General features: G+C 43.8%; 2 protein-coding genes, 2 non-coding genes and 1 pseudogene across 5 annotated transcripts; 3 read left to right on the forward strand and 2 right to left on the reverse strand.

Moving 5' to 3' along the window:
• The window catches only part of LOC115123126 (protein ENTREP3-like), a 72,112-nt pseudogene extending 68,048 nt beyond the window's left edge, over positions 1-4,064 (reverse strand).
• Positions 4,065-4,691: 627 nt separating this feature from the next.
• On the reverse strand, positions 4,692-15,582 carry LOC115118270 (ras-related protein Rab-13). The gene is made up of 7 exons (XM_065027834.1): positions 14,913-15,582; positions 14,102-14,162; positions 9,878-9,938; positions 9,509-9,586; positions 7,501-7,590; positions 7,151-7,216; positions 4,692-6,922 (listed from the first exon to the last, which is right to left on the reverse strand). Exons 1-7 carry the CDS (start codon positions 15,034-15,036, stop codon positions 6,803-6,805), a joined length of 600 nt encoding a protein of 199 aa, XP_064883906.1. The 5' UTR covers positions 15,037-15,582; the 3' UTR covers positions 4,692-6,802.
• Positions 15,583-15,913: 331 nt separating this feature from the next.
• Positions 15,914-20,582, forward strand: LOC115126802 (small ribosomal subunit protein eS27-like). 2 transcript variants are annotated; one of them, XM_029656443.2, is made up of 4 exons: positions 15,914-16,039; positions 16,626-16,734; positions 17,423-17,533; positions 20,322-20,582. In XM_029656443.2, the coding sequence occupies exons 1-4, from the start codon at positions 15,929-15,931 to the stop codon at positions 20,348-20,350; spliced, it is 360 nt and encodes a 119-aa protein (XP_029512303.2). In that variant the 5' UTR covers positions 15,914-15,928; the 3' UTR covers positions 20,351-20,582. The 2 variants fall into 2 exon arrangements, with proteins under 2 accessions (XP_029512303.2, XP_029512305.2); XM_029656445.2 differs by lacking the exon at positions 20,322-20,582 and adding an exon at positions 18,333-19,115.
• On the forward strand, positions 17,173-17,308 carry LOC115126804 (small nucleolar RNA SNORA13). Its single transcript, XR_003863226.1, has one exon. It is a non-coding gene; the product is annotated as a small nucleolar RNA SNORA13 (small nucleolar RNA).
• Positions 17,604-17,739, forward strand: LOC115126806 (small nucleolar RNA SNORA13). The gene has a single exon (XR_003863228.1). It is a non-coding gene; the product is annotated as a small nucleolar RNA SNORA13 (small nucleolar RNA).
• Positions 20,583-23,686: the final 3,104 nt, after the last annotated feature.

Genomic DNA, 23,686 nt, shown 5'->3' on the forward strand with positions numbered 1-23,686 from the left:
TGGAGAGGGAGACATGGGGAGGACACGCAGGGGGTCAGAGAACTACACATGGGATGAGTAACCTTGCCTGTGACCTAAATACTTGTTCTAGCTGCCTATAGGCTGTAGCTCCGTGGGCTCGGTGTGCAGATGACCTGTGTTTCAATCAGGTAGCAGGTTGGTCAGTTACATACACACGCACAAACATACACACGCACAAACACACACACACACACACACACACACGCACAAACACACACACACACGCACAAACATACACACGCACAAACACACACACAGACACACGCACAAACATACACACGCACAAACACACACACACACACACACACACACACCATTGACATATAAATAGACACTTGTGTACTACTCACCACCAGAGTGAGTGGTCTTCTCCATGAGATAAGTCCAACTAACCCTGATGCCACAACCTAAGAACAACACACACATTACAGTAAGGAAAATACATTCATCAATTATCACATCTAGAACACAATCAACCACAGCCAGGAAATATGGAATCATTTCAATATTCTGAAGAGGTTTCTTCTCCACGAATCCTTTCTTCCATCTGCACTCCATCTCCATCTGACAGAGACATTCTCCATATTACTTTCACCTATAAAACAGCCTTCTGTCTTTTCAGGGGTTGAGTTTCACATTCAGATGTAGGATCTTCATTTGAGACAGTTTGGTGCAGTTTGGACAATAATCCTGCCGCAAAAGGAAATGTGAATTATTATGTGAATTATAATTTGCGGATATTTTTGTAGTGGTTGATACATTTTCAGTTAGGGCAAATCAAGCCAGAAATTTCAAAGTGGAAAAAACTCAAATACACTACAGGTTTGCATTTCATGCTTAGCATGAAGTTTAGTTTAGTTTAGTTTATTAATTCGACCATTTAAAAAAAAGAAGAACACATAAAACTTAAAATCCATACATGCACATGAATAAAATCATAGAGAATAACACACAATAAAGTCTGGGACTTATTTCCATTGTGGTCCTCTTGAGACAAGATGGCTAGACAAGATGGAACACAGTTAAACACTATATGGCAGTGAAATAATAAAACAAAAACAAAGAAGAACATCTATCATCATTCCAGTTACATCATAGTTATTCATATGGGCACAGAGGACATCAAACATATTTTTACTTTATGTTTAAAGCTGCCAAGAGAGGACGTTGTTTTTATGGGCAGAGGCAACTCATTCCATTCTGAGGCACAAGAAAGTACCTTTCCCAGCATTACTCCTGAACCTGTATAAGCACACATCAGCAACACCTGGTCAGGTGCTCTCCAACATAGTTTTACTTTTGTGAGACACCAGAAGTGTAGAGTCATCCGCATAAAGAAAAAGACAGCAAGAACAAGCATCTTTCATATCATTAATATACAATAAAAACAGCAGAGGCCCAAGCATGCTCCCCTGCGGAACGCCACAACTCATTGGTTATGCCTGAGACAGTGAACCATTAACCTCTATTACTTGCTCCCTTCCTGATAAATAGGAATTTACCCAGCCTAGAGGGATACTGCTTAACCCCAGCGCCTCCAGTTTGGAGACTGTATCAAAGGCCTTAGGTCAAGCAGTACCATTCCACACAGATTTCCCTCATCAATCTTTTTCCTGATGAAGTCAGTCAAGTAAAGTAGACATGAATCAGTGGAGTATGTTTTTCTAAAACCTGACTGAAAATCATACATTAGACCCTGTTTGTTAACATATTCAAACATTTGCTCATGTACAATTCTCTCCAGGATCTTTGATGTTACACTGAGGATAGATACAGGCCCAGGGTCAGACTTTATCCCCTTCTTATACAGAGGATAAATACAGGCCTATAATTCCCAGGGTCAGACTTTATCCCCTTCTTATACAGAGGTATAACTTTTGCTTGTTTCATGTCCCTGGGAAAGGTGCCTTGTTCAAGAGAGAGATTAACAATATGCGTAATACAAGGGCCAATTTGCTCAGCAGAATCTATTAGAAACCTTGCAGGAATATTATCCAGGCCTGTGACTTTGGAGCATTTAAGCTCTGCCAGCATACTGACTATTTTGGCTGTTTCTACCTTTGCAAAAGAAAAAGAGTTTGGCTGAACCCCTAAATCTACATAATACGTATTGAGTTGGTTGCTTCCATACACACCAGAACTGGTGGGCAGCTTGCTAACCAGCTTGCTGGCAACAGAAGTAAAAACAGAGTAGAATTCATTGGCAACCTCTGCTTTTTCATATACCATCTCCCCTTTGATGTTCAGTCCAACACTGTTTAGTTTGTTTTTGGTAGTACTACTACAGCCTAGTTCCTTAAATGATTTCCAAAGCTTTTTAGGGTCATTTTAGTTTTCAAATATTTTCTCAGCAAAGTAACCCCTCTTAGCTTCATCCATCCTGCTCTGTGCTTCATTTCTGTGACGTTTATATAGGACAAAATCATGCTGCTCTTGAGAGTTCTTACATTTCTTAAAGGCCTTATTCCTTGCTTGTGAAATAGTGATCAAATGAAGGTCACACATCTGTAAACCGTAAATCTATTTTTTAAAATTACGATCATGTTCCTCCATTGCATAATGGACTTATGATTATCCTGCTAAACATGATATTTAGGTCTCCAGGATAGTCCCTCGTTATCAGTGCAGATGAAGGAAAGGTAGTGATTCAGCCCATTTAGAGATGCTCCCACAGGATACTCACAAAGAAGCCGGCCCAGAAGGGGCAGGACTGTCGGACGCGGGCTGAGGATGTGAAGGCCATGCTGGTGAAGGAGAAGGCCAGGACCATGGCCCCCAGGCCCAGGTGACACAGCCCCAGGTACAGCAGCAGTTTGGCCCCACCCTGACGGCCAGACATGCCCCGGCAGCTATCTGACCAGCCCCTAGACCCAGAGGCTGACACTACACTGCTGGAGTCTGACGGGGATGGCATGGCTGGTGTGTGTATGTGTGGAGAGTGGTGAGTCTGTGTATGTGTGCGTAGGCCTATATGCGGTGTGTGTGTGTGTGTGTGTGCGTGCGTGTGTGTGTGTGAGTGTGTAAGAGAGATGGAGAGTTGGTTGCTTTGAAAAAAATCACCCCCTTTTCACTTTGGCCCTGCGTTGTCAATTGGCAGATGACAAAGCCCGTTGTGCAATAATCCCCAAGGTTCGATCCTGACACGCCACAGTGCCGTTTCCAAAAACTCTCAACTCAGAAGACTGGGCTATTTAGCATATGAAAAGAGCAATAGCTGCTTAGCAGAGTGTATATGTCCTATTACATCTGCACTCCAGACAAACTTCAACATGTTCACGTGAGGAGAAAAATAAGAAAAAATACCTAGGGCTAATCCTTGAGAACCTGAATGCATTTACGACACACAGCTCCGTTCTTTTCTCTCCATATCTCTACCTCCCAAGGCCCATAGCATTGCGGTGGGCGGAGCCCCGAGGCCGCAGTCCTGTAGCAGCACCCGTTATTAAGCACCAGATATCCCGTTGTTTCTACGGTAATGAGAAACGACGTGTATTGCGTAGGGCGGTGAGTGGGTCTGGATCTTGTCAAGGTGACGAGGAACAAGCATCGAAACAAGGCCCGAGTTGTCCTGTCCTCACGAAGGTCCGACTACCGGACCTATCCGAAGGATGAGAGAGATAGCTCTTGATCAGATCTTAATCGGTCCGGTCGGCAAGCCGTTCAGGTTAAGAAATTACTTAAATCCGTCGAAAGTAAACGTAAATAAATTATAGAAAGTCCATCCTCCTTGAGCCGTCGGCACGTTTGTGCTGTTTTCATTTGCTATGCCTCCTCTTTCCATCTTTTGACTCCGTGGGAGTTTTGCGGTGGACCACACAAACTCAACCCCCTCTGTCCTCTTCTCTCTTCCCTGCAGCAGTCACGCGGGCCTCCCGTTCTGCTCGTGTATATCCCGGACATCTACCTCACTGCACCGAATTATACGTCACACACACACCTCAAGCGATCGGTTCCAGTTTCACACACATCCGTTTCCCAAGTCAAAGAGCCTTGCTGATGATCATTCTTCTCTTTCCCGTTCACCATCACCCCATCCCTCCATTATCTCTCCTTCACCATAGAGGCAAAAGAAAGGAATGCCTAGTGTTTGTAAACCGACACGTCGTCATGTGACGAAAAGGCACGCCAGACGCGCGTGGAGGATGCGGCAAAGCCTGCGTGTCCTGGTGCTGATGCTGCGCGGGAGGGGCACCCACCTTCAAGGATTACTGCAGCCAGCCAATCAGATAGGATTTCACTGCACTGTGAGGCCTCCAGGAAGTTTGTAGTCCCAGGACTATAGGCAGTTGTAGTTCACTATTATACATGTCTCACACTATAGGACTGTCTGTATGTTACATTATGTTTCACTTTGGTTCCATCCTCATCTCTTATATAGGCCTATACATACCAGGGGGAAGAATGGAGAGGGGCTCAACAAGAACATTTATGTAAGCCATTAAAGGACACATTTTGCCCAGCTGGTATTGTCATAGTGTAAAAATGCAGCAATGCTCTTTAGGGGGGGCTGTTAGATTTATTCATGAAACTGTGAAGGTTTGGAGAGTGGGAGACAATGCACTGATTCCTGTAAGCTGAGATACACTATTTTAGTGGGAGAGATAAGAGTGATGCACCAACATGCAATTCTCTCTGAGAAAATTAAAGTATAAGCCTACAAAACAGAAGGGTTCTTTTTGACAGTCTTTTATTGAATAGGCTAAGCAGCGTGTATGTAAACTGGTATACATTGGTCATAAGATAATTGATCAGACAAGGAATGGTGGATAGGGTGAACATGTGTGTGAAGGAAAAGAGGAAAGGTGAGGGAGGGGACAGTGAGATATCAGAGTAAAAACACACCGGGTGCATCATCTCAATAGTCTGGAGTAGCTTCTTCCCCTTGTCTTCTTCCCAGTGGAAGCCACTTTAGAGAATTGAAATGAACCCATAGACAGAGAAGCTTGCTGGCACAGTAATGATTATGTAGTGTCTGGCATGGGAAGATACATCATTCCTTCCTTCAGAGTAATCACTGATCTGACACGTTTGGATTGGTGAGAGTATCGAGGTGGAAGACTTGTCCAATCACAGTACAGTAAATAATATATGGAGAGATATATTTGCAAATCTATCCAGTAGTACATCAGTGATTACCTCCAGGGGTGCATTGGACCAGGGCCCTGGTCTGTCTGAAAGAGGAAGGAAGGGTGTTTCTTTTTTAACAAAGCTGTTGAACAGGTGCATGAGATAAAAGGTCAGTATGTCTATCAGATCAGAAAGGGTCAGTATGTCTATCAGATCAGAAAGGGTCAGTATGTCTATCAGATCAGAAAGGGTCAGTATGTCTATCAGATCAGAAAGGGTCAGTATGTCTATCAGCATCATTCCATCCCTGTCTCTATGACACTTGCTTTACTGTTTTTGTTCCCTTGCTTCATCTATCCATCTCATTCTCTCATCACTCCTCTCCTCTCATATTGCACTTCCCTGTCTCCCTCTTCCACATCCTCAGTCCATCCATATACCACACTTTATGTAGTAGAAGAATAGTTTACAACAGGCACAACCCAGATCACTCATCTTTACGTAGTGTGGAAAACACAGGCAAATTTATAATTCAGGGTGAACTATCCCTTTAAGAGCATAATGTACCATCACCATAGTTACAGCATATAGATCTAAACTCCCGTCACTCTCTAGAATGCCCCCTGTGCTCCTCCTAAACACTATGAGCTGCTATGAACATAGAAATAAAACAAATGGAAAGGAATGTCTGTGTGTTGTCCTAATTTAAATTCTTTGGCTATGACACTGAAAAGTGATTCTGTCAGCGGTGCACAACTCAGGTCCTCTAGGGTCCCCATTATGGTAGTAGTTACCTTTAATGTTACAGTAATACCTGCTGCTTTTTGACCTGGTCTCTCCATCAGGAACTCATTTCCATCCGAGGAGCCCAGTGATTACACTCTCCAGACAATCTACTGTTACATCAACTGTTCAATCAAAAAGCAAGAATGTGATTGGCAGTTTGACTGAAAGGTCACTTGTTAATGTTCCTGGTTAATCAAGGAAAAATAATTCCTCTGACATAGAGAGATAGAATGAAACACAGCAGACTCTTGTTCCATTAAGGAGCTGTGCACCACTACTCTACAGTGTGAAGTCCAGAGCCATGGGATTACAGAGTTCAGAAAACTCCGTTTGGGATTTAGAATTTGATCGACCACCATGTTGGTTCCAAAAAATCTAGTTCAACAGATCATTGGAGAAGGAATTCATTTTGGAATGTTGTCTCATGGAACATGTGGAGCCAACATGGAAGACATTTTCCTTAACTCTGAATGGCTCTGGTGGAGTGTAAACATACCATGTCAATCAGTCAGTCACCAAGACAACAAAGCCATTGCAGGAGATTGAAGACAGTTGATACAAAACATGTTTTGGGTGAAATCAAGGTGGTGTTCATCCTATTCTTTAAACAAACCACTGGATATTCCTCTGTAAAATGCCCTTGGACCACCTCAACATAGTTACATGGTCATTAAAAGTGCAATCCAGAAGTTTGCTTTCTGGTTTAAAAAAAAGTGTAGTTAGCACTTTTTAAAGGGGAGGGGGAAGTAAATGAAAACATTATATTTTTTCTCAAGTTAATAGTTTATGAAATTGATCTTGTTGCCACAGGGGACAGAGAACTTGTGGATTGCGCCTTTGAAACCCTTTCCTTTGCAATAATATTGTTCCTATATGTGATAGTTCCCTCAGGCAACGAAGAGTCAGCCAGGACAGGCCAGCTCTGCCTCTACAGTAGGAGACATTTGGAGGATTTCTTCTCAGCGTTGGTGATTTTGACCTCGCGACCTGTGGGGCCCGGCTTCTTGCTGGACTTCAGTAGAATATCTCGAGCCAAAGCCATAAAAGACTACAGAGAGGCAGGAAGAGGTGCAGGGAGAGAGGGGCAGAGAAAGGGTAACAGTAGGTGAGAGGGGGTATGGGGATTATTAGGCTGTGGGGCACATGTAACCTGTATGAAAAGGACAACATATCACCCATATTCCCCATGTGAAATGCATAATAAAGGACCAGATAAAGACACTGTGATTGAATAAAGGACATAAATATAATATCTAAAATAACATATTTATCTCACCTCATCAACATTGATGCTGGCCTTTGCACTGGTCTCAAAGAATCTGATCCCATGATCCTTTGCCAGCTGTCAACAACAGAACACAAGTGTGATTATAGCAGGATATGATGTCACTTCCCTCTCCTAATCAGCAGAGTTTATGCCACGTTCAAAACAACTGGGAACTCAGAAAAATACGAGGTCAAATCATGACGTCAGTGATCTTCAGCTTGAAAAGTCGGAGCTCTTCTCCCTCAATGATCCACACATCCATTCATCCATCACTAACATCTGCACATCAGTGTCAATATCATTGAAAGAAAACACTTCATAATCAAAACAATGATCATAAAAAAATTGTCGAGGCTCACCTTTTCCCCCGTTTCCTTGGATACCTTCCTCTTGGCCTCAATGTCACACTTGTTAGCTAGCAACATCCGGCTGACCCCCGCTGATGCATTCTGGGGGATAAAAGATAGGGAGTTGTCATCCATTTTATATTTCAATGATGTATCCCTCATCTTCTGCCCTTAGTTCTGCCTCCCCAAGCACCCTCTAGGAGAGGCTTTAATTCAGCTCTAAATTGGAGCCACGTCTAACTCTTGGTTCAGATGGGAAATCATGAACTCATTTGAATATGTTCACTTTGAACTTATCTTTGTTAACTCTGCAAACAAATGTAAACATGTTTCTGGGAGTGCAGTTGTATGCCCCGTTATTCACTAAAGGAACCCCCCTAGAAAACAGACTAACATCTAGTCTCAATGTAACCCTTGTTACTGTGGTTTATAGATGGCAATAAGAAGTCTGGTCAATCAGAATAATGTCCTGTGCAGTCATTCCATAAGACTGTCTGTCTAGGGGTTGTTTAATGTCCTGTACAGTCATTCCATAAGACTGTCTGTCTAGGGGTTGTTTAATGTCCTGTACAGTCATTCCATAAGACTGTCTGTCTAGGGGTTGTTTAATGTCCTGTACAGTCATTCCATAAGACTGTCTGTCTAGGGGTTGTTTAATGTCCTGTACAGTCATTCCATAAGACTGTCTGTCTAGGGGTTGTTTAATGTCCTGTACAGTCATTCCATAAGACTGTCTGTCTAGGGGTTGTTTAATGTCCTGTATAGTCATTCCTTTTCTAAAAGTCATCCATCACTGACCAAGGAATAAGGAAACAGTGGTATGAGACCCTCTTGGTAGTGTTGCTTATGTCTCATTTTATTGTTTCAAATCCTTCCTAGAGGCCTGAGAAAATGCTGCCATCAGTTTCTTTCTGGCCTGTGTCATGTCTTGTCCCTTCCCTCTTTCACAACAGTTAGTATGTCGTGTTCCCCTGTCAACAGTCAGTTTGTGTTCCCCTGTCAACAGTCAGTCTGTGTTCCCCTGTCAACAGTCAGTTTGTGTTCCCCTGTCAACAGTCAGTCTGTGTTTCCCTGTCAACAGTCAGTCTGTGTTTCCCTGTCAACAGTCAGTTTGTGTTCCCCTGTCAACAGTCAGTTTGTGTTCCCCTGTCAACAGTCAGTCTGTGTTCCCCTGTCAACAGTCAGTCTGTGTTCCCCTGTCAACAGTCAGTCTTCGTGTTTCCCTGTCAACAGTCAGTCTGTGTTTCCCTGTCAACAGTCAGTCTTCGTGTTTCCCTGTCAACAGTCAGTTTGTGTTCCCCTGTCAACAGTCAGTCTGTGTTTCCCTGTCAACAGTCAGTCTGTGTTTCCCTGTCAACAGTCAGTCTTCGTGTTTTCCCTGTCAACAGTCAGTCTGTGTTCCCCTGTCAACAGTCAGTCTGTGTTCCCCTGTCAACAGTCAGTCTGTGTTCCCCTGTCAACAGTCAGTCTGTGTTCCCCTGTCAACAGTCAGTCTGTGTTCCCCTGTCAACAGTCAGTCTGTGTTCCCCTGTCAACAGTCAGTTTGTGTTCCCCTGTCAACAGTCAGTTTGTGGTCCCCTGTCAACAGTCAGTCTGTGTTCCCCTGTCAACAGTCAGTCTTCGTGTTTCCCTGTCAACAGTCAGTCTGTGTTCCCCTGTCAACAGTCAGTCTTCGTGTTTCCCTGTCAACAGTCAGTCTGTGTTTCCCTGTCAACAGTCAGTCTTCGTGTTTTCCTGTCAACAGTCAGTTTGTGTTCCCCTGTCAACAGTCAGTCTGTGTTTCCCTGTCAACAGTCAGTCTGTGTTTCCCTGTCAACAGTCAGTCTTCGTGTTTCCCTGTCAACAGTCAGTCTTCGTGTTTCCCTGTCAACAGTCAGTCTGTGTTTCCCTGTCAACAGTCAGTCTGTGTTCCCCTGTCAACAGTCAGTTTGTGTTCCCCTGTCAACAGTCAGTCTGTGTTCCCCTGTCAACAGTCAGTCTGTGTTCCCCTGTCAACAGTCAGTCTGTGTTGCCCCGTCACCTCCTTAATGCTCTTCATCCAGTTCTGAATGTTCTCGTAGGACTTCTCGTCTGTGATGTCATACACCAGGATGATGCCCTGAGAGATCACAGGAGACATGAGTCAGACAAAAATAAAACATTGTGCAATTCAAAATCAACCTGATGGATGTAAGAAATTTGATACTAATAGTTCCAGTCATAACCTTACACCCATAATGTTCTCTCATATCTTCAAAGGTGAAGAGAGAGAGAAGGGCCGTTTATGCCTGGTGCTAAGATGCCCCTTTTGTCCTGATCTTGTCCACATTCTGATTGTGCTCACAGTTTTAGACAGGTGTAGATGATGAAATCACTTGTGATCTGATTGAGAGAGAGTTGAGAGACTCACCATAGCTCCTCTGTAGTAGGCTGTAGTGATGGTCTTAAACCTCTCCTGCCCTGCTGTGTCCCTGAAAACACAATACATTAGGGAAAATGGTTCACCTTCAAAAAGTAGCTCTTTGAACACCCTGGAGGACAGATGTAGGATCTTAATTTGAGCCAGTTTGCTACAACAGGAAAATAATCCTGCAGCAAAAGGAAATGTGAATTATTATGTGGATTATAATTAATTTACATTTTTGTAGGGGTTGATACATTTTCCATAAGGGTAAATCAAGTCTGAAAGTGGAAATTACACATTTTTAGAACCCTTTTTAAAAATCAAATGCACTGCAAGTTTGCATTTCATGCTTTGCAGGAAGATTCTCAGCAACAAAAGCATGATCAAATTAAGATCCTACATCTGTAGTAAGCACTGAAACTACTGCAGATGTGTCTGTGTTGGCAGTTGGTGGCTGTCCTTTCTCTACACATTTCCTGTTTTTCTAATGCAGCACCCAATTCAAAGAGTACACTGTTTACACATACATATCCAGAGCGATACAGCCTTTACACACATGTGTCCAGCACATCATTTATCCACGCTTCTGCAAAAACATTACGCTATGGTCACACTAATGTTCTCACAGCACAGAACGTAGAAGTTCCCCACCTACACACTGAGCTATGGTCAGCAAAGGAGGTTGGTGGCACCTTAAATTTGGGAGGACAGACTCGTTCTAATGACTGGAGCGGAATAAGTAGAACGGTAACAAATACATCAAAAACATGGTTTCCATGGTTTCCAGGTGTTTGGTGCCATTCTCCCCTCAGTAGCCTCCTGTGATGGTCAGTACGGCATATCCCCCCCTAACGGCTCAAGTCAGGATTTGGGGAGGTTAACCTGATCCTGTATCAAAGGACAACTTCTACCAGGGGTGTGGAATCCACAGAGATGAGAGATGCGTATGTTTCATGCCAATTCAATAAACTCTTTATGGCTGCTTCAGACTTCATGTCTGACTTTATGATAACTCACTGGCATTCACTGACAGATAAAACATAGGTGAAGTCATAGCCTAGACCAAAGGCCTTGCCAGTCAATGTCTCAGTGTACTCAGTGACATATGCCAGATATACACTATATATAAAAAAGTATGTGGACATCTCTTCTAAAATTAGTGGGTTCGGCTATTTCAGCCACACCCATTGCTGACAGGTGTATAAAAATCGAGCACACCGCCATGCAATCTCCATCGACAAACATTGGCAGTAGAATGGCCTTACTGAAGAGCTCAGTGACTTTCAACGTGGCACCGTCATAGGATGCAACCTTTCCAACAAGTCAGTTCGTGCTAGAACTGCCCAAGTGAACTGTAAGTGCTGTTATTGTGAAGTGGAAACGTCTAGGAGCAACAACGGCTCAGCCATGAAGTGGTAGGCCACAAAAGCTCACAGAACGGGACTGTTGAGTGCTGAAGCACGTACCGTGTAAAAATAGTCTGTTGTAACACTCACTACCAAGTTCCAAACTGCCTCTGCATAAGAACTGTTCATCGGGAGCTTGATGAAATGGGTTTCCATGGCTGAACAGACTCACACAAGCCTAAGATCTCCATGCATATAATGCCAAGCGTCAGCTAGAGTGGTGTAAAGCTAGCTGCCATTGGACTCTGGAGCAGTGGAAACATGTTCTCTGGAACGATGAATCACGCTTTACCATCTGGCAGTCCAACCGACAAATCTGGGTTTGGCTGATGCCACGACAAAGCTACCTGCCTCAATGCATAGTGCCAACTGTACAGTTTGGTGGAGGAGGAATAATGATCTGGGGCTGTTTTTCGTGGTTCGGGTTAGGCCCCTTGTTAGGCCCCTTAGTTCCAGTGAAGGGAAATCTTAACACTACAGCATACAATGACATTTTGGACGATTCTGTGCTTCCAACTTTGTGGCAACAGTTTGGGGGAAGGCCCTTTCCTGTTTCAGCATGACAAAGCCCCTGTGCACAAATCCAGGTCCATACAAAAATGGTTTGTCGAGATTGGTGTGTTAGCACTTGACTAGCCTGCACAAAGCCCTGACATCAACCCCATATTAATGCCCATGAATCTGGAATGATATGTTCAACAAACAGGTGCCCGTCCACATGCTTTTGGTCACCGCAAGCCTACCAGATGAGCTAAATGCCTTTTATGCTCGCTTTGAGGCAAGTAACACTGAAGCATGCATGAGAGCACCAGCTGTTCCGGATGACTGTATGATCACGCTCTCTGTAGCCGATGTGAGCAAGACCTTTAAACAGGTCAACATTCACAAGGCCGCAGGGACAGATGGATTACCAGGACGTGTACTCAAAGCATTACCAACTGGCAAGTGTCTTCACTGACATTTTCAACCTCTCCCTGGCAGAGTCTGTAATACTTACACGTTTCAAAACAGACCACCATAGTCCCTGTGACCAAGAAAGCGAAGGTAACCTGCCTACATGATTACCGCCCCGTAGCACTCACTTCGGTAGCCATGAAGTGCTTTGAAAGGCTGGTCATGGCTCACATCAACACCATCATGCCAGAAACCTTAGACCCACTCCAATTTGCATACCACCCCAACAGATCCACAGATGATGCAATTTCTATTGCACTCCACAATGCCCTTTCCCACCTGGACAAATGGAACACATATGTGAGAATGCTGTTCATTGACTACAGCTCAGCGTTCAACACCAGTGCCCAAAAAAGCTAATCACTAGCTAAGGACCCTGGGAATAAACACCTCCATCTGCAACTGGATCCTGGACTTCCTGACAGGCCACCCCCAGGTGGTAAGGGTAGGCAACAACACATCTGCCATGTTGATTCGCATCACTGGGGCCCATGTTGAGTCCCCTCCTGCACTCCCTGTTCACCCACGACTGCGTGGCCAAGCACGACTCCAACACCATCATTAAGTTTGCTGACGACACAACAGTGGTAGGCCTGATCACCGACAACGATGAGACAGCCTATTAGGGAGGAGTTCAGAGACCTGGCATTGCGGTGCCAGAACAACAACCTCTCAATGTGAGCAAGACAAAGGAGCTGAACGTGGACTATAGGAAAAGGAGGGCCGAGCAGGCCCCCGATAACATCGACGGGACTGAAGTGGAGCGGGTCGAGAGTTTCAAGTTCCTTGGTGTCCACATCACCAACAAACTATCAAACACACCAAGACAATTGTGAAGAGGGCACAACAACACCTTTTCGGCATGGGTCCCCAGATCCTCAATAAGTTCTATAGCTGCACCATCGGGCTGCAGGTAGCCTAGTGGTTAGAGCGTTGGACTTGTAACTGAAAGGTTGCACGATCAAATCCCGAGGTGACAAGGTAAAAATCTGTCAATATGCCCCTGAACAAGGCAGTTAACCCACTGTTCCTAGGCAGTCTTTGAAAATAAGATAAGAATACGTTTGCTGACATCCAGGACCTCTATACTAGGCGCTGTCAGAGGAAGGCCCAAAATATTGTCAACAACTCCAGTCACCCCAGCAAGGCAGCGGTACCGGAGCGCCAAGTCTAGGACCAAAAGGCTCCTTAACAGCTTCTACCCCCAAGCCATAAGACTGCTGAACAATTCATCAAATGGCCACCAGGACTATTTACATTGTCCCCCTACATTTCCTGAACTCCATTGTTGGTTAAGGGCTTGTCAGTAAGCCTTTCACGGTAAGGGCTACACCTGTTGTATTTGGCACATGTGACAAATACAATTTGATTTGTAGTGTATATTGCAGCTATTGCATACTGGGTTGCATGCCTTTAGTCTAACACGACAAATAAAATCACAATCTTACATTCTTAAGGTCTTGTACTACAATCAGTGAGTGGTGACCCTTTGAGTGACATTTGGACAGAAAACCCTGTCATAAACAGTTGGTTGTTTTGGTAAAAAGGGTGGTTCCTCTTTCCTCTGAGAAAGAGAAGTAGACAAACGTCCATAACACACGAGGAGTTGAATAAAATCTGTGTGTGGGTCCCATAACTGTCATCACTCTTCGAGAGCAGCAAACATTAGTCCTAAATGGAAACAGTAGTCCTAAATGGAAACAGTAGTCCTAAATGGAAACAGTAGTCTTAAATGGAAACAGTAGTCCTAAATGGAAACAGTAGTCCTAAATGGAAACAGTAGTCCTAAATGGAAACAGTAGTCCTAAATGGAAACAGTAGTCCTAAATGGACCTTTCATTCTGTCTTTGTCTGGATCCTCTTCTCTTACCAGACTTGCAGTTTGACTTTCTTTCCCTCCACGTCTATCGTCTTTACTTTAAAGTCGATGCCTGAAGAAAGGATGGGAGGATGACAGAGAGAGGGGAGGGAGGAGGTCGACAGGAAGGGAGGGAAGACAATGAGTTAAATTCCCACACACATTGCAGCAAATATAGGTCATGCCAATTAAACCATTTTGACATGCATGGAGGGTGAGACAGGCATTCTCAATTCATCAAACTTTCACTGGGATAGTGATAGTCTGTCTAGCTCTGCCCCATTCTACCGTGTTGTACCATAATCACACACACACACACACACACACACACACAGTCTCTGGGTTTGTTATTGTCTGGGTTTCCTGCAGGACAGGGACGGAGAGAGAGGACAGAGAAGATGGGCGTCTTAAACTGTGAATTCCAAGGGAGGACTACCATTTTTCTGATAATGAGAGACTGAAAAGAGATAGGAGAGATAGGAGGAATGGGGGTGGGTGGACCCTCTGGGTAAAGTGAGGGAGGGGAGAGGGGGATATGGAGAAGATATAGAAACAGCAGTACAGCAACAATGTAGGTGAACTACAATAGGGATATCAGATTGAGATATAGGAAGACAGCGATAGAGACGTGTAGAGACATGAACACAGCAGAACTGGAAACGTGAGATAACTGCGTGGTGAAAGTGATAAGAACGTGGCATTATATGTTGCTGACATAATGGTGCCTATATCAGCAATGACAAATTTAAAGGGTTGCTGAATATTTTGGGGCCGATTAGGCTATAACCGATTAAATGAGATTTCATAGAGCTAGGCTACATACCGATAGTTGATATGTAGGTTGAGTTGAAGTTGTCCTCAGCAAATCGAATAATCAGACATGTTTTCCCCACTCCACTATCTCCGATGAGTAATAATTTGAAAAGGAAGTCGTACTTCTTCGCCATAATGTCTTTCAAAATGTTGGTGAATTATCAGAAACTATGACACTTTACAAAACCAGTACACTTTCCAATGTTCTTCATACACTTATTTGTAACGTTTAAGAAATGCCTTAAAACGTATTGATCAACATACACGAAGGTCAAAATTACACTCTCATTTCTCCTGGGGAGTTTCTGCTTTTCTTTAGCATAAAATCCGCTTGTTTTCCCTTTCCCTTGAAAACTGTCACCGGTAAATACGGTTCTCCCCCAATGTCTCTTTTGGTCCGAGAAAAATAAAACAGAACGCCACAAGTTAAAAACGAACGTTGGAACAAACGCTTCTGCACTTCAATTGGCTATACAATTCTACAGCGCCGCAAAGCTTTGTTAAAATCCATTTATCAAGCCAAAATGTCAAGTTATTTTCTTCCAAAGGCCGATTAACATACACCCATTCCACACAGACAGGGCTACGTTTTCGCCCCAAAACTTTCTCCTGCCGAAGTTCACGTAGGATTACGTATAGAGGGAGAGGTTCGGTTATTACAGTGGACGGAACAGACTGAAATGGGACAGCAGGAATGGCCGATACTGCTTATAGACAGCAGAGGGCGCTCGACCATTTGAATAAAGTATTTTAGCTGTGTGAGAGACCCATGTACTGAAATAAATCACAATATCTCTGTATACGTGTATCCTTAGTACCATATTTCTTTTCGTCGATACAACAACGAGTAACAAACAGGATTTGACTGACAATTAAATGAAAAGATGAGGTGGATGAGAAATATAAAATTGAATTGTCTCTATTAAAAATTAAGTGGTCTCTCCCTCACACTGCGACCTGTGTGATTTGGAAGAAAGAGTTTACCTCACAAACATGGCCTCCTTTGCCTCGCCTCCTTGACACGTAATGGCGACAAAACACTTCCGGCCCCTGCTATCCAGCCCCGTTCATTTATTAACTATCAACTTCCGGTTGATCCTTCTTTTCGGCAACGGCTACAAACTCGCCAACATGCCAGTAAGTGCGCACACAGGCAATATAACCCTTGCTTCAGCTTGGGAATTTTGTTTGAGCGGGACATGACCACATCCATCGATGTATTAGAACTTTGCAAATATTCCGATTTATTTTTATTCGGGATTATTCAAGCAATGGTTAGCTCGTACAATCTTAAACTGCGTGCCAGGCGCGTGCTATGGTCTGCTGAATTGACGCAATATGGCGGCGTACATGCACTAGAAAGCATGGACTGACATGTAACTAGCTAGCTAACTAGTTTTATGTTTTATTGTTTCTAAGCATTTGACAGCGGTTGTACACGATGCAGTTTGACTAGATATGTTCATCCCTTGACCTATGTTTGATAGTGGACGTACGCAGGCTTTAACTAAACAAGATAACGTTAAAAAGCGTAGGCTAGCCAGTACTGAAGTTACTAGCCAGGCGTTTACCCAACGAACATTTGTTCAATGTTTTTGATTATACTAACTTATGTACACGTCTCGTGTATAGACATGGGTTTAACTTGTTAGCTAGCTAGATGATCAAATGGACTTTCCCATCTGCATTTTCTAAGATGGCCACCCTCTGGTTTCTCTTTCAGCTCGCAAAGGACCTGTTGCACCCAACCTCAGAGGAGGAGAAGAGGAGTCACAAGAAGAAGCGTCTTGTACAGAGCCCTAACTCATATTTTATGGATGTCAAATGTCCAGGTTAGTGTGTCTCCCTGTAGCTGAGCTAGAAGTGATTCCACGGCTCAGCTCACACCAAGCGCAGCCGTCATTGTAAATAAGAATGTGTTCTTAACTGACTTTACTTTATTTAAAAAACGACGTTAACTAAACTGACCATGGTTTAGTATCTAGGGATGTGGGACCATATTCAACTGACAGGTCATTGGTTTGCCTGTCTTCAGTAAAACTGGTCAGTCCACCAAAGGGAGAGTTTGCATGGCCAATGGAAACTCGATGTGATCCAGTGTGGCTCGGTTGGTAGAGCATGGTGCTTTCAACGCCAGGGTTGTGGGTTTGATTCCCACAGGGGAACAGTACGTGCTCTTCTGTTAGTTGCCAACTAAATGACTTAAATGTAAATCTAGTCTGGTGGTTATTACTGAGACTGATTTGTTTCTAGAGGGATGTGTAGCGACTTGCCTTTGTGTTGCCCATTCATTGTCTCCAGAGTGAATGAGGTGTCAACCAAGGCATACAGTAACCTTGTGGTTGTCTTTTTTTGGAAAGGAGTCTCCACTGATTCCTTTCAATAACCACAACTGCAAGAACACAACAGTAATTATAACATAAATTGTGTGTGTGATTTGTTGGGACTGAAAACACGAGTAGGTCTCGTTCAGGACATTGAGGTGAATGTTAATTTGTGTCTGAACTGTTCTCTCTACAGGATGCTATAAGATCACGACAGTGTTCAGTCACGCCCAGACGGTCGTCCTGTGTGTCGGATGCTCCACAGTCCTGTGTCAACCTACAGGGGGTAAAGCACGCCTCACAGAAGGTACTATATTACACACACCCAGCCTTCCACACAGTGTCCAGGATGGAAAAATACTGTTGGACATAATTGATGCCTTTATGTGTTGCCCATTCATTGTCTCCAGAGTGAATGAGGTGTCAACCAAGGCATACAGTAACCTTGTGGTTGTCTTTTGTTTGGAAGGAGTCCACACTGATTCCTTTCAATAACTAACTGCAAGAACACACTAGTATACAGAAATAATACTCTGTTCTGTTTCTAGTTGTAAGTCTGACCTGCCACTCTAGGATCATGCCATGAGATGTCAAATAAAACTCATTTTTGTTTTTCAGTTGAAAATGTAGTTTTTTTCATACTTTACTGACCATGACCCAAATAATTTAATGTATTGCTTTTCAATAGCCCCAATTGAAGTAACCCTTTACCTGTTCAGCTGGTTTGTGTTCACCACAGCTCAGGTTGGCAGTGTTTGTAGGGCTAGAAATCGCCAGGGACCTCAATATTAAATCAATACTTAGGAATGAGTGGAATTTCCATCTATCATTTACAGTGCTACATAACACTGTGGACAATGTTTTGTGAACAAATGTTTCATTTTGTTATGATAAGGTTGGTAGCAACGTGGGAATCTGTTGTAGCGCAAGTCAACTTCCTAATCCACAATGCTCTATAGGCTAGCTAGGAAGGTAACTGGCTCGCAAACATACCTAAACACAACACAAGTCAATATCAGCATATGAAGTTGCTAGTTAGCTGTGAAATCACCTAAACAAACTGCACTGTCAATTTAGTCTACAATCTCACCATTTTCAACCTGCAGATGATGTGCCTCATCGTGGAGTCTGACATTCACCGCAGCACCATGCAATGCACCCTGGACTGACGAAGCAGACACAGGAGGAATGTGTTAGACCCCCTGTTAAATTACACATTCGTTGTGAGAAAATTGCAAAAATATGATAAATGGCTCATTGGAGAGAAGACAACCTCTCGTGTTATGACATCGGCCCGTATTCAAATCTGACATGTATGACAGACGGTTTTGCAATCTAAAAGTCATATTCCTATTAACTTCCAGGGTAGTGAGAGGCTCAGGGCTACATCATACCGGCCTGAATTTCTGTCTGCTTGAACGGCAATGGCTCAGATACACATGAAATGACCAAGGGAATTGATAGGACATCACCCAGAGATGCACAAAAACACAACATTCAAAATGGGTGAATCTTTATTCAAAGTGCCGAAAAAATGTGTATTGCGATTTGATGTTAAACATATTTCTCACTATATGATGTTGCCAGGTGGAACCTATTCCCTGTATTGTTTGCTTAGTGACAGCAGCGCTATATACCGTTTCCTGGATCACCAGTCATTTGGTCAATATTGTCCTAGTATTAATGATTGACAATATTGGCATGCAGTGAGTTTCTAGTCTGTCCATATCATAACATGCTGACTGGACCATGTTGGTTTTGTATGTCCACACCAGACGCAATCCAAGACACGCAGGTTGAAATATCAAAACAAGCTCTGAACCAACTATATAAATGCAAAATGTTGGTCCCATGTTTCATGAGCTGAAATAAAATATCCCTGTTAGTGAGCATTTCTCCTTTGCCAAGATAATCCACCTGACAGGTGTGGTATCAAGAAGCTAATTCAACAGCATGATTATTACACAGCTTCCCCTTGTGCTGGGGACAAAAGGCCACTCAAATGTGCAGTTTTGTCAGACAACACAATGCCACAGATGTCTGGTATTGAGGGAGTGTGCAATTGGCATACTGACTGCAGGAATATCCATCAGAGCTGTTGCCAGAGAATTGAATATTTTTCTCTACCATACCCTGCCTCCAGCGTCATTTTAAGAGAATTTGGCAGTACATCCAATCACCCTCACAACAGCAGACCACGTGTGGCTGAGCAGTTTGCGGATGTCAACAGAGTGCCCAGGGATACGGTATGGGCAGGAATAAGCTATGAAAGCAATTGCATTTTATCAATGGCAATTCGAATGCGCAGAAATAGCATGTCGAGATCCTGAGACCCATTTTTTAAAGTTCTCTTAGACCAACAGATGCATATCTGTATTCCCAGTCATGTGAAATCCATTGATTAGGGCCTAATGAATTAATTTAAATTGAATGATTTCCTCATGAACTGTAATTCAGTAAAATCTTTGAAATAGTTGCATTTTATATTTTTGTTCAGGTCGAAACAAAACATTTAGCAAGCTAATTTGTCCTGGGAGATAAGCATTGGGTTATTTTACCTGAAATGCACAAGGTCCTTTTTTTCTGGATCTTTGTAGAATACTGACCAATTTTGAGTTGCACACAATTTTATGTTCTCTACTCTGACAATCCACAGATAAAAGGGGAAACCTAGTTAGTTTCTAGTCATCTCTCCTTCTGTGGACTTTGTCTGTTGGCAACCAACTTTAAAGTGCATTACCACCGCCGACTGGACTGGTGTGTGGACCTTTAGTTCATATTTCAATAACCAACATGGGTATATGCTCCTAAAAGCCAATGAGGAGAGGCGGGAGTTGCAGCGCATCAAGAATAAAAAATAGAACCATTTTAGCACCTGGCTATGCAGATCCGCGTGCAGTTTAGATGAAATAATTGAATAACCGCTAGGCTGTCAGTCTGGCCTTATCAATAGTAGTTTGCTATCCTCATATCTCCTTCCCCCGCTAGGCTGTCAGTCTGGCCTTAACAATAAACAGTAGTTTGACCTCACTCTCCCTACCATATAAAAGTAAAATCTGTCTGGGACCATAACTAACTCTTTCTTTTTCACCCAGGATGCTCATTCAGGAGGAAACAGCACTAGACTCAGCATTGGAGCTTGTTGGACCGAGAGACGGGATTGACCCCACAGTGACCCTGCTCAGGAAGTGACAACGCGAGAGGAAAAGTGGAGATGAAACTGAAGAGGAAAGATGGTGTTGAGCTCTGCTTTGTGTATGTAGAGAGAGAACGTCCTCTGGCATGATGACATCACTGTAACACCACTCCACCGGTCTCTCACTTCTTAATAAAGTGTAGTTTTTTCGTTTAAAGAATCCAGTTTACTTGTCTGTCTTTGATCCAGGTGTCAAATATGTTTGACTCTATTATTAGAAAACAACATGGTGTCATGTGGGGAATGTATGCTGGTCCTAGATCTATGCCTGAACAACTACCTAGAGACCCTGTTCAAGTAGACCCACTGTTCTTAAATCAGGGGTGTCTCATTCCATGGAGGACCTAGGGTCTGCTGTTTTTTCCCTTTCAAATAAGACCTAAATGACCAGGCGAGGACACTAACTTACTAATCAGTGACCTTAATTCAACCAAGTACAATGGTGGAGAGAACCCATAGACACTGGTCCCTCTGGAATGAGCCTTAAATGGACCAACGCAACACACTGACAACGTTTGGCAGGAAATTGTTTAGTTGGAAGGTTTCAACATGGATCATTCACAGGGCTGTTAGTGTCACCATGTGCTCCAGAGCTGTTAGTGTCACCGTGTGCTCCAGAGCTGTTAGTGTCACCGTGTGCTCCAGAGCTGTTAGTGTCACCGTGTGCTCCAGAGCCAGTTGCGTCGGCGGATGATCCTTTCTGTGTCTGGAGACGAGGGTCTGATCCAGGGAGAGAAATGCACCGTCCTGCTGCATTCCACTGGAGAACACACAACCCTTCCTAAGACTGCTGCATTCCACTGGAGAACACACACCAGCTTAGACACAACCCTTCCTAAGACTGCTGCATTCCACTGGAGAACACACACCAGTTTAGACACAACCCTTCCTAAGACTGCTGTATTCCACTGGAGAATACACACCAGCTTAGACACAACCCTCCATAAGACTGCTGCATTCCACTGGAGAACACACACCAGTTTAGACACAACCCTTCCTAAGACTGCTGCATTCCACTGGAGAACACACACCAGCTTAGACATAACCCTTCCTAAAACTGCTGCATTCCACTGGAGAACACACACCAGCTTAGACACAACCCTTCCTAAGACTGCTGCATTCCACTGGAGAATACACACCAGCTTAGACACAACCCTCCATAAGACTGCTGCATTCCACTGGAGAACACATACCAGCTTAGACACAACCCTTCCTAAGACTGCTGCATTCCACTGGAGAACACACACCAGCTTAGACACAACCCTTCCTAAAACTGCTGCATTCCACTGGAGAATACACACCAGCTTAGACACAACCCTTCCTAAGACTGCTGCATTCCACTGGAGAACACACACCAGCTTAGACGCAACCCTTCCTAAGACTGCTGCATTCCACTGGAGAACACATACCAGCTTAGACACAACCCTTCCTAAAACTGCTGCATTCCACTGGAGAATACACACCAGCTTAGACACAACCCTTCCTAAGACTGCTGCATTCCACTGGAGAACACACACCAGCTTAGACGCAACCCTTCCTAAGACTGCTGCATTCCACTGGAGAACACACACCAGCTTAGACACAACCCTTCCTAAGACTGCTGCATTCCACTGGAGAACACACCAGCTTAGACACAACCCTTCCTAAGACTGCTGCATTCCACTGGAGAACACATACCAGCTGAGACACAACCCTTCCTAAGACTGCTGCATTCCACTGGAGAACACACACCAGCTTAGACACAACCCCTCCTAAGACTGCTGCATTCCACTGGAGAACACATACCATCTTAGACACAACTCTTCCTAAGACTGCTGCATTCCACTGGAGAACACACACCAGCTTAGACACAACCCTTCCTAAGACTGCTGCATTCCACTGGAGAACACATACCAGCTTAGACACAGCCCTGAGAACAATTACCTCCGATATAGAGCTTTAAAATAATTTATGCTAATTGATGCACCAATATAGTAGGAGAAGGTAACTGGTACTGACATGTGTTTGGGTACAGGCCGACCACCGGGACAGGAACTGTCTGCACCACCACCAACTGAGGTTAGTTACCTATGAATAAGGTAGTGGTGGTGTGGTTAGTTACCTATGAACAAGGTAGTGGTGGTGGGGTTAGTTACCTATGAACAAGGTAGTGGTGGTGGGGTTAGTTACCTATGAACAAGGTAGTGGTGGTGTGGTTAGTTACCTATGAATAAGGTAGTGGTGCTGTGGTTAGTTACCTATGAACAAGGTAGTGGTGGTGGGGTTAGTTACCTATGAACAAGGTAGTGGTGGTGTGGTTAGTTACCTATGAATAAGGTGGTGGTGGTGTGGTTAGTTACCTATGAATAAGGTGGTGGTGGTGTGGTTAGTTACCTACGAATAAGGTAGTGGTGGTGTGGTTAGTTACCTACCTATGAACAAGGTAGTGGTTGTGTGGTTAGTTACCTATGAACAAGGTAGTGGTGGTATGGTTAGTTACCTACCTATGAACAAGGTAGTGGTTGTGTGGTTAGTTACCTATGAACAAGGTAGTGGTGGTGTGGTTAGTTACCTATGAACAAGGTAGTGGTGGTGTGGTTAGTTACCTATGAATAAGGTGGTGGTGGTGTGGTTAGTTACCTACGAATAAGGTAGTGGTGGTGTGGTTAGTTACCTACCTATGAACAAGGTAGTGGTTGTGTGGTTAGTTACCTATGAACAAGGTAGTGGTGGTATGGTTAGTTACCTACCTATGAACAAGGTAGTGGTTGTGTGGTTAGTTACCTATGAACAAGGTAGTGGTGGTGGGGTTAGTTACCTATGAACAAGGTAGTGGTGGTGGGGTTGGTTACCTATGAACAAGGTAGTGGTGGTGTGGTTAGTTACCTATGAACAAGGTAGTGGTGGTGTGGTTAGTTATCTATGAATAAGGTAGTAGTGGTGTGGTGGTTAGTTACCTATGAATAAGGTAGTGGTGGTGTGGTTAGTTACCTATGAATAAGGTAGTGGTGGTGTGGTTAGTTACCTATGAACAAGGTAGTGGTGGTGTGGTTAGTTAACTACCTATGAATAAGGTAGTGGTGGTGTGGTTAGTTACCTATGAATAAGGTAGTGGTGGTGGGGTTAGTTACCTATGAATAAGGTAGTGGTGATGTGGTTAGTTACCTATGAACAAGGTAGTGGTTGTGTGGTTAGTTACCTATGAACAAGGTGGAGTGGTTAGTTACCTATGAATAAGGTAGTGGTGGTGTGGTTAGTTACCTATGAACAAGTTAGTGGTGGTGT

This window comes from Oncorhynchus nerka, linkage group LG14 (assembly GCF_034236695.1).
Source record: "Oncorhynchus nerka isolate Pitt River linkage group LG14, Oner_Uvic_2.0, whole genome shotgun sequence".
Taxonomy (NCBI): domain Eukaryota; kingdom Metazoa; phylum Chordata; class Actinopteri; order Salmoniformes; family Salmonidae; genus Oncorhynchus; species Oncorhynchus nerka.

Excerpts from the sequence above, each read along its gene's own strand:
- LOC115118270 (XM_065027834.1), bottom strand. The coding sequence starts at position 15,036 with ATGGCGAAGAAGTACGACTTCCTTTTCAAATTATTACTCATCGGAGAT. Across the intron at positions 14,163-14,912 it reads AACCTACATATCAACTATCG|GCATCGACTTTAAAGTAAAG; the intron begins GTATGTAGCCTA and ends TCCTTTCTTCAG. Across the intron at positions 7,217-7,500 it reads CCAAGGAAACGGGGGAAAAG|CTGGCAAAGGATCATGGGAT; the intron begins GTGAGCCTCGAC and ends TGTTGTTGACAG.
- LOC115126802 (XM_029656443.2), top strand. The coding sequence starts at position 15,929 with ATGGCGACAAAACACTTCCGGCCCCTGCTATCCAGCCCCGTTCATTTA. Across the intron at positions 16,040-16,625 it reads ACAAACTCGCCAACATGCCA|CTCGCAAAGGACCTGTTGCA; the intron begins GTAAGTGCGCAC and ends TTTCTCTTTCAG. Across the intron at positions 16,735-17,422 it reads TATGGATGTCAAATGTCCAG|GATGCTATAAGATCACGACA; the intron begins GTTAGTGTGTCT and ends TTCTCTCTACAG.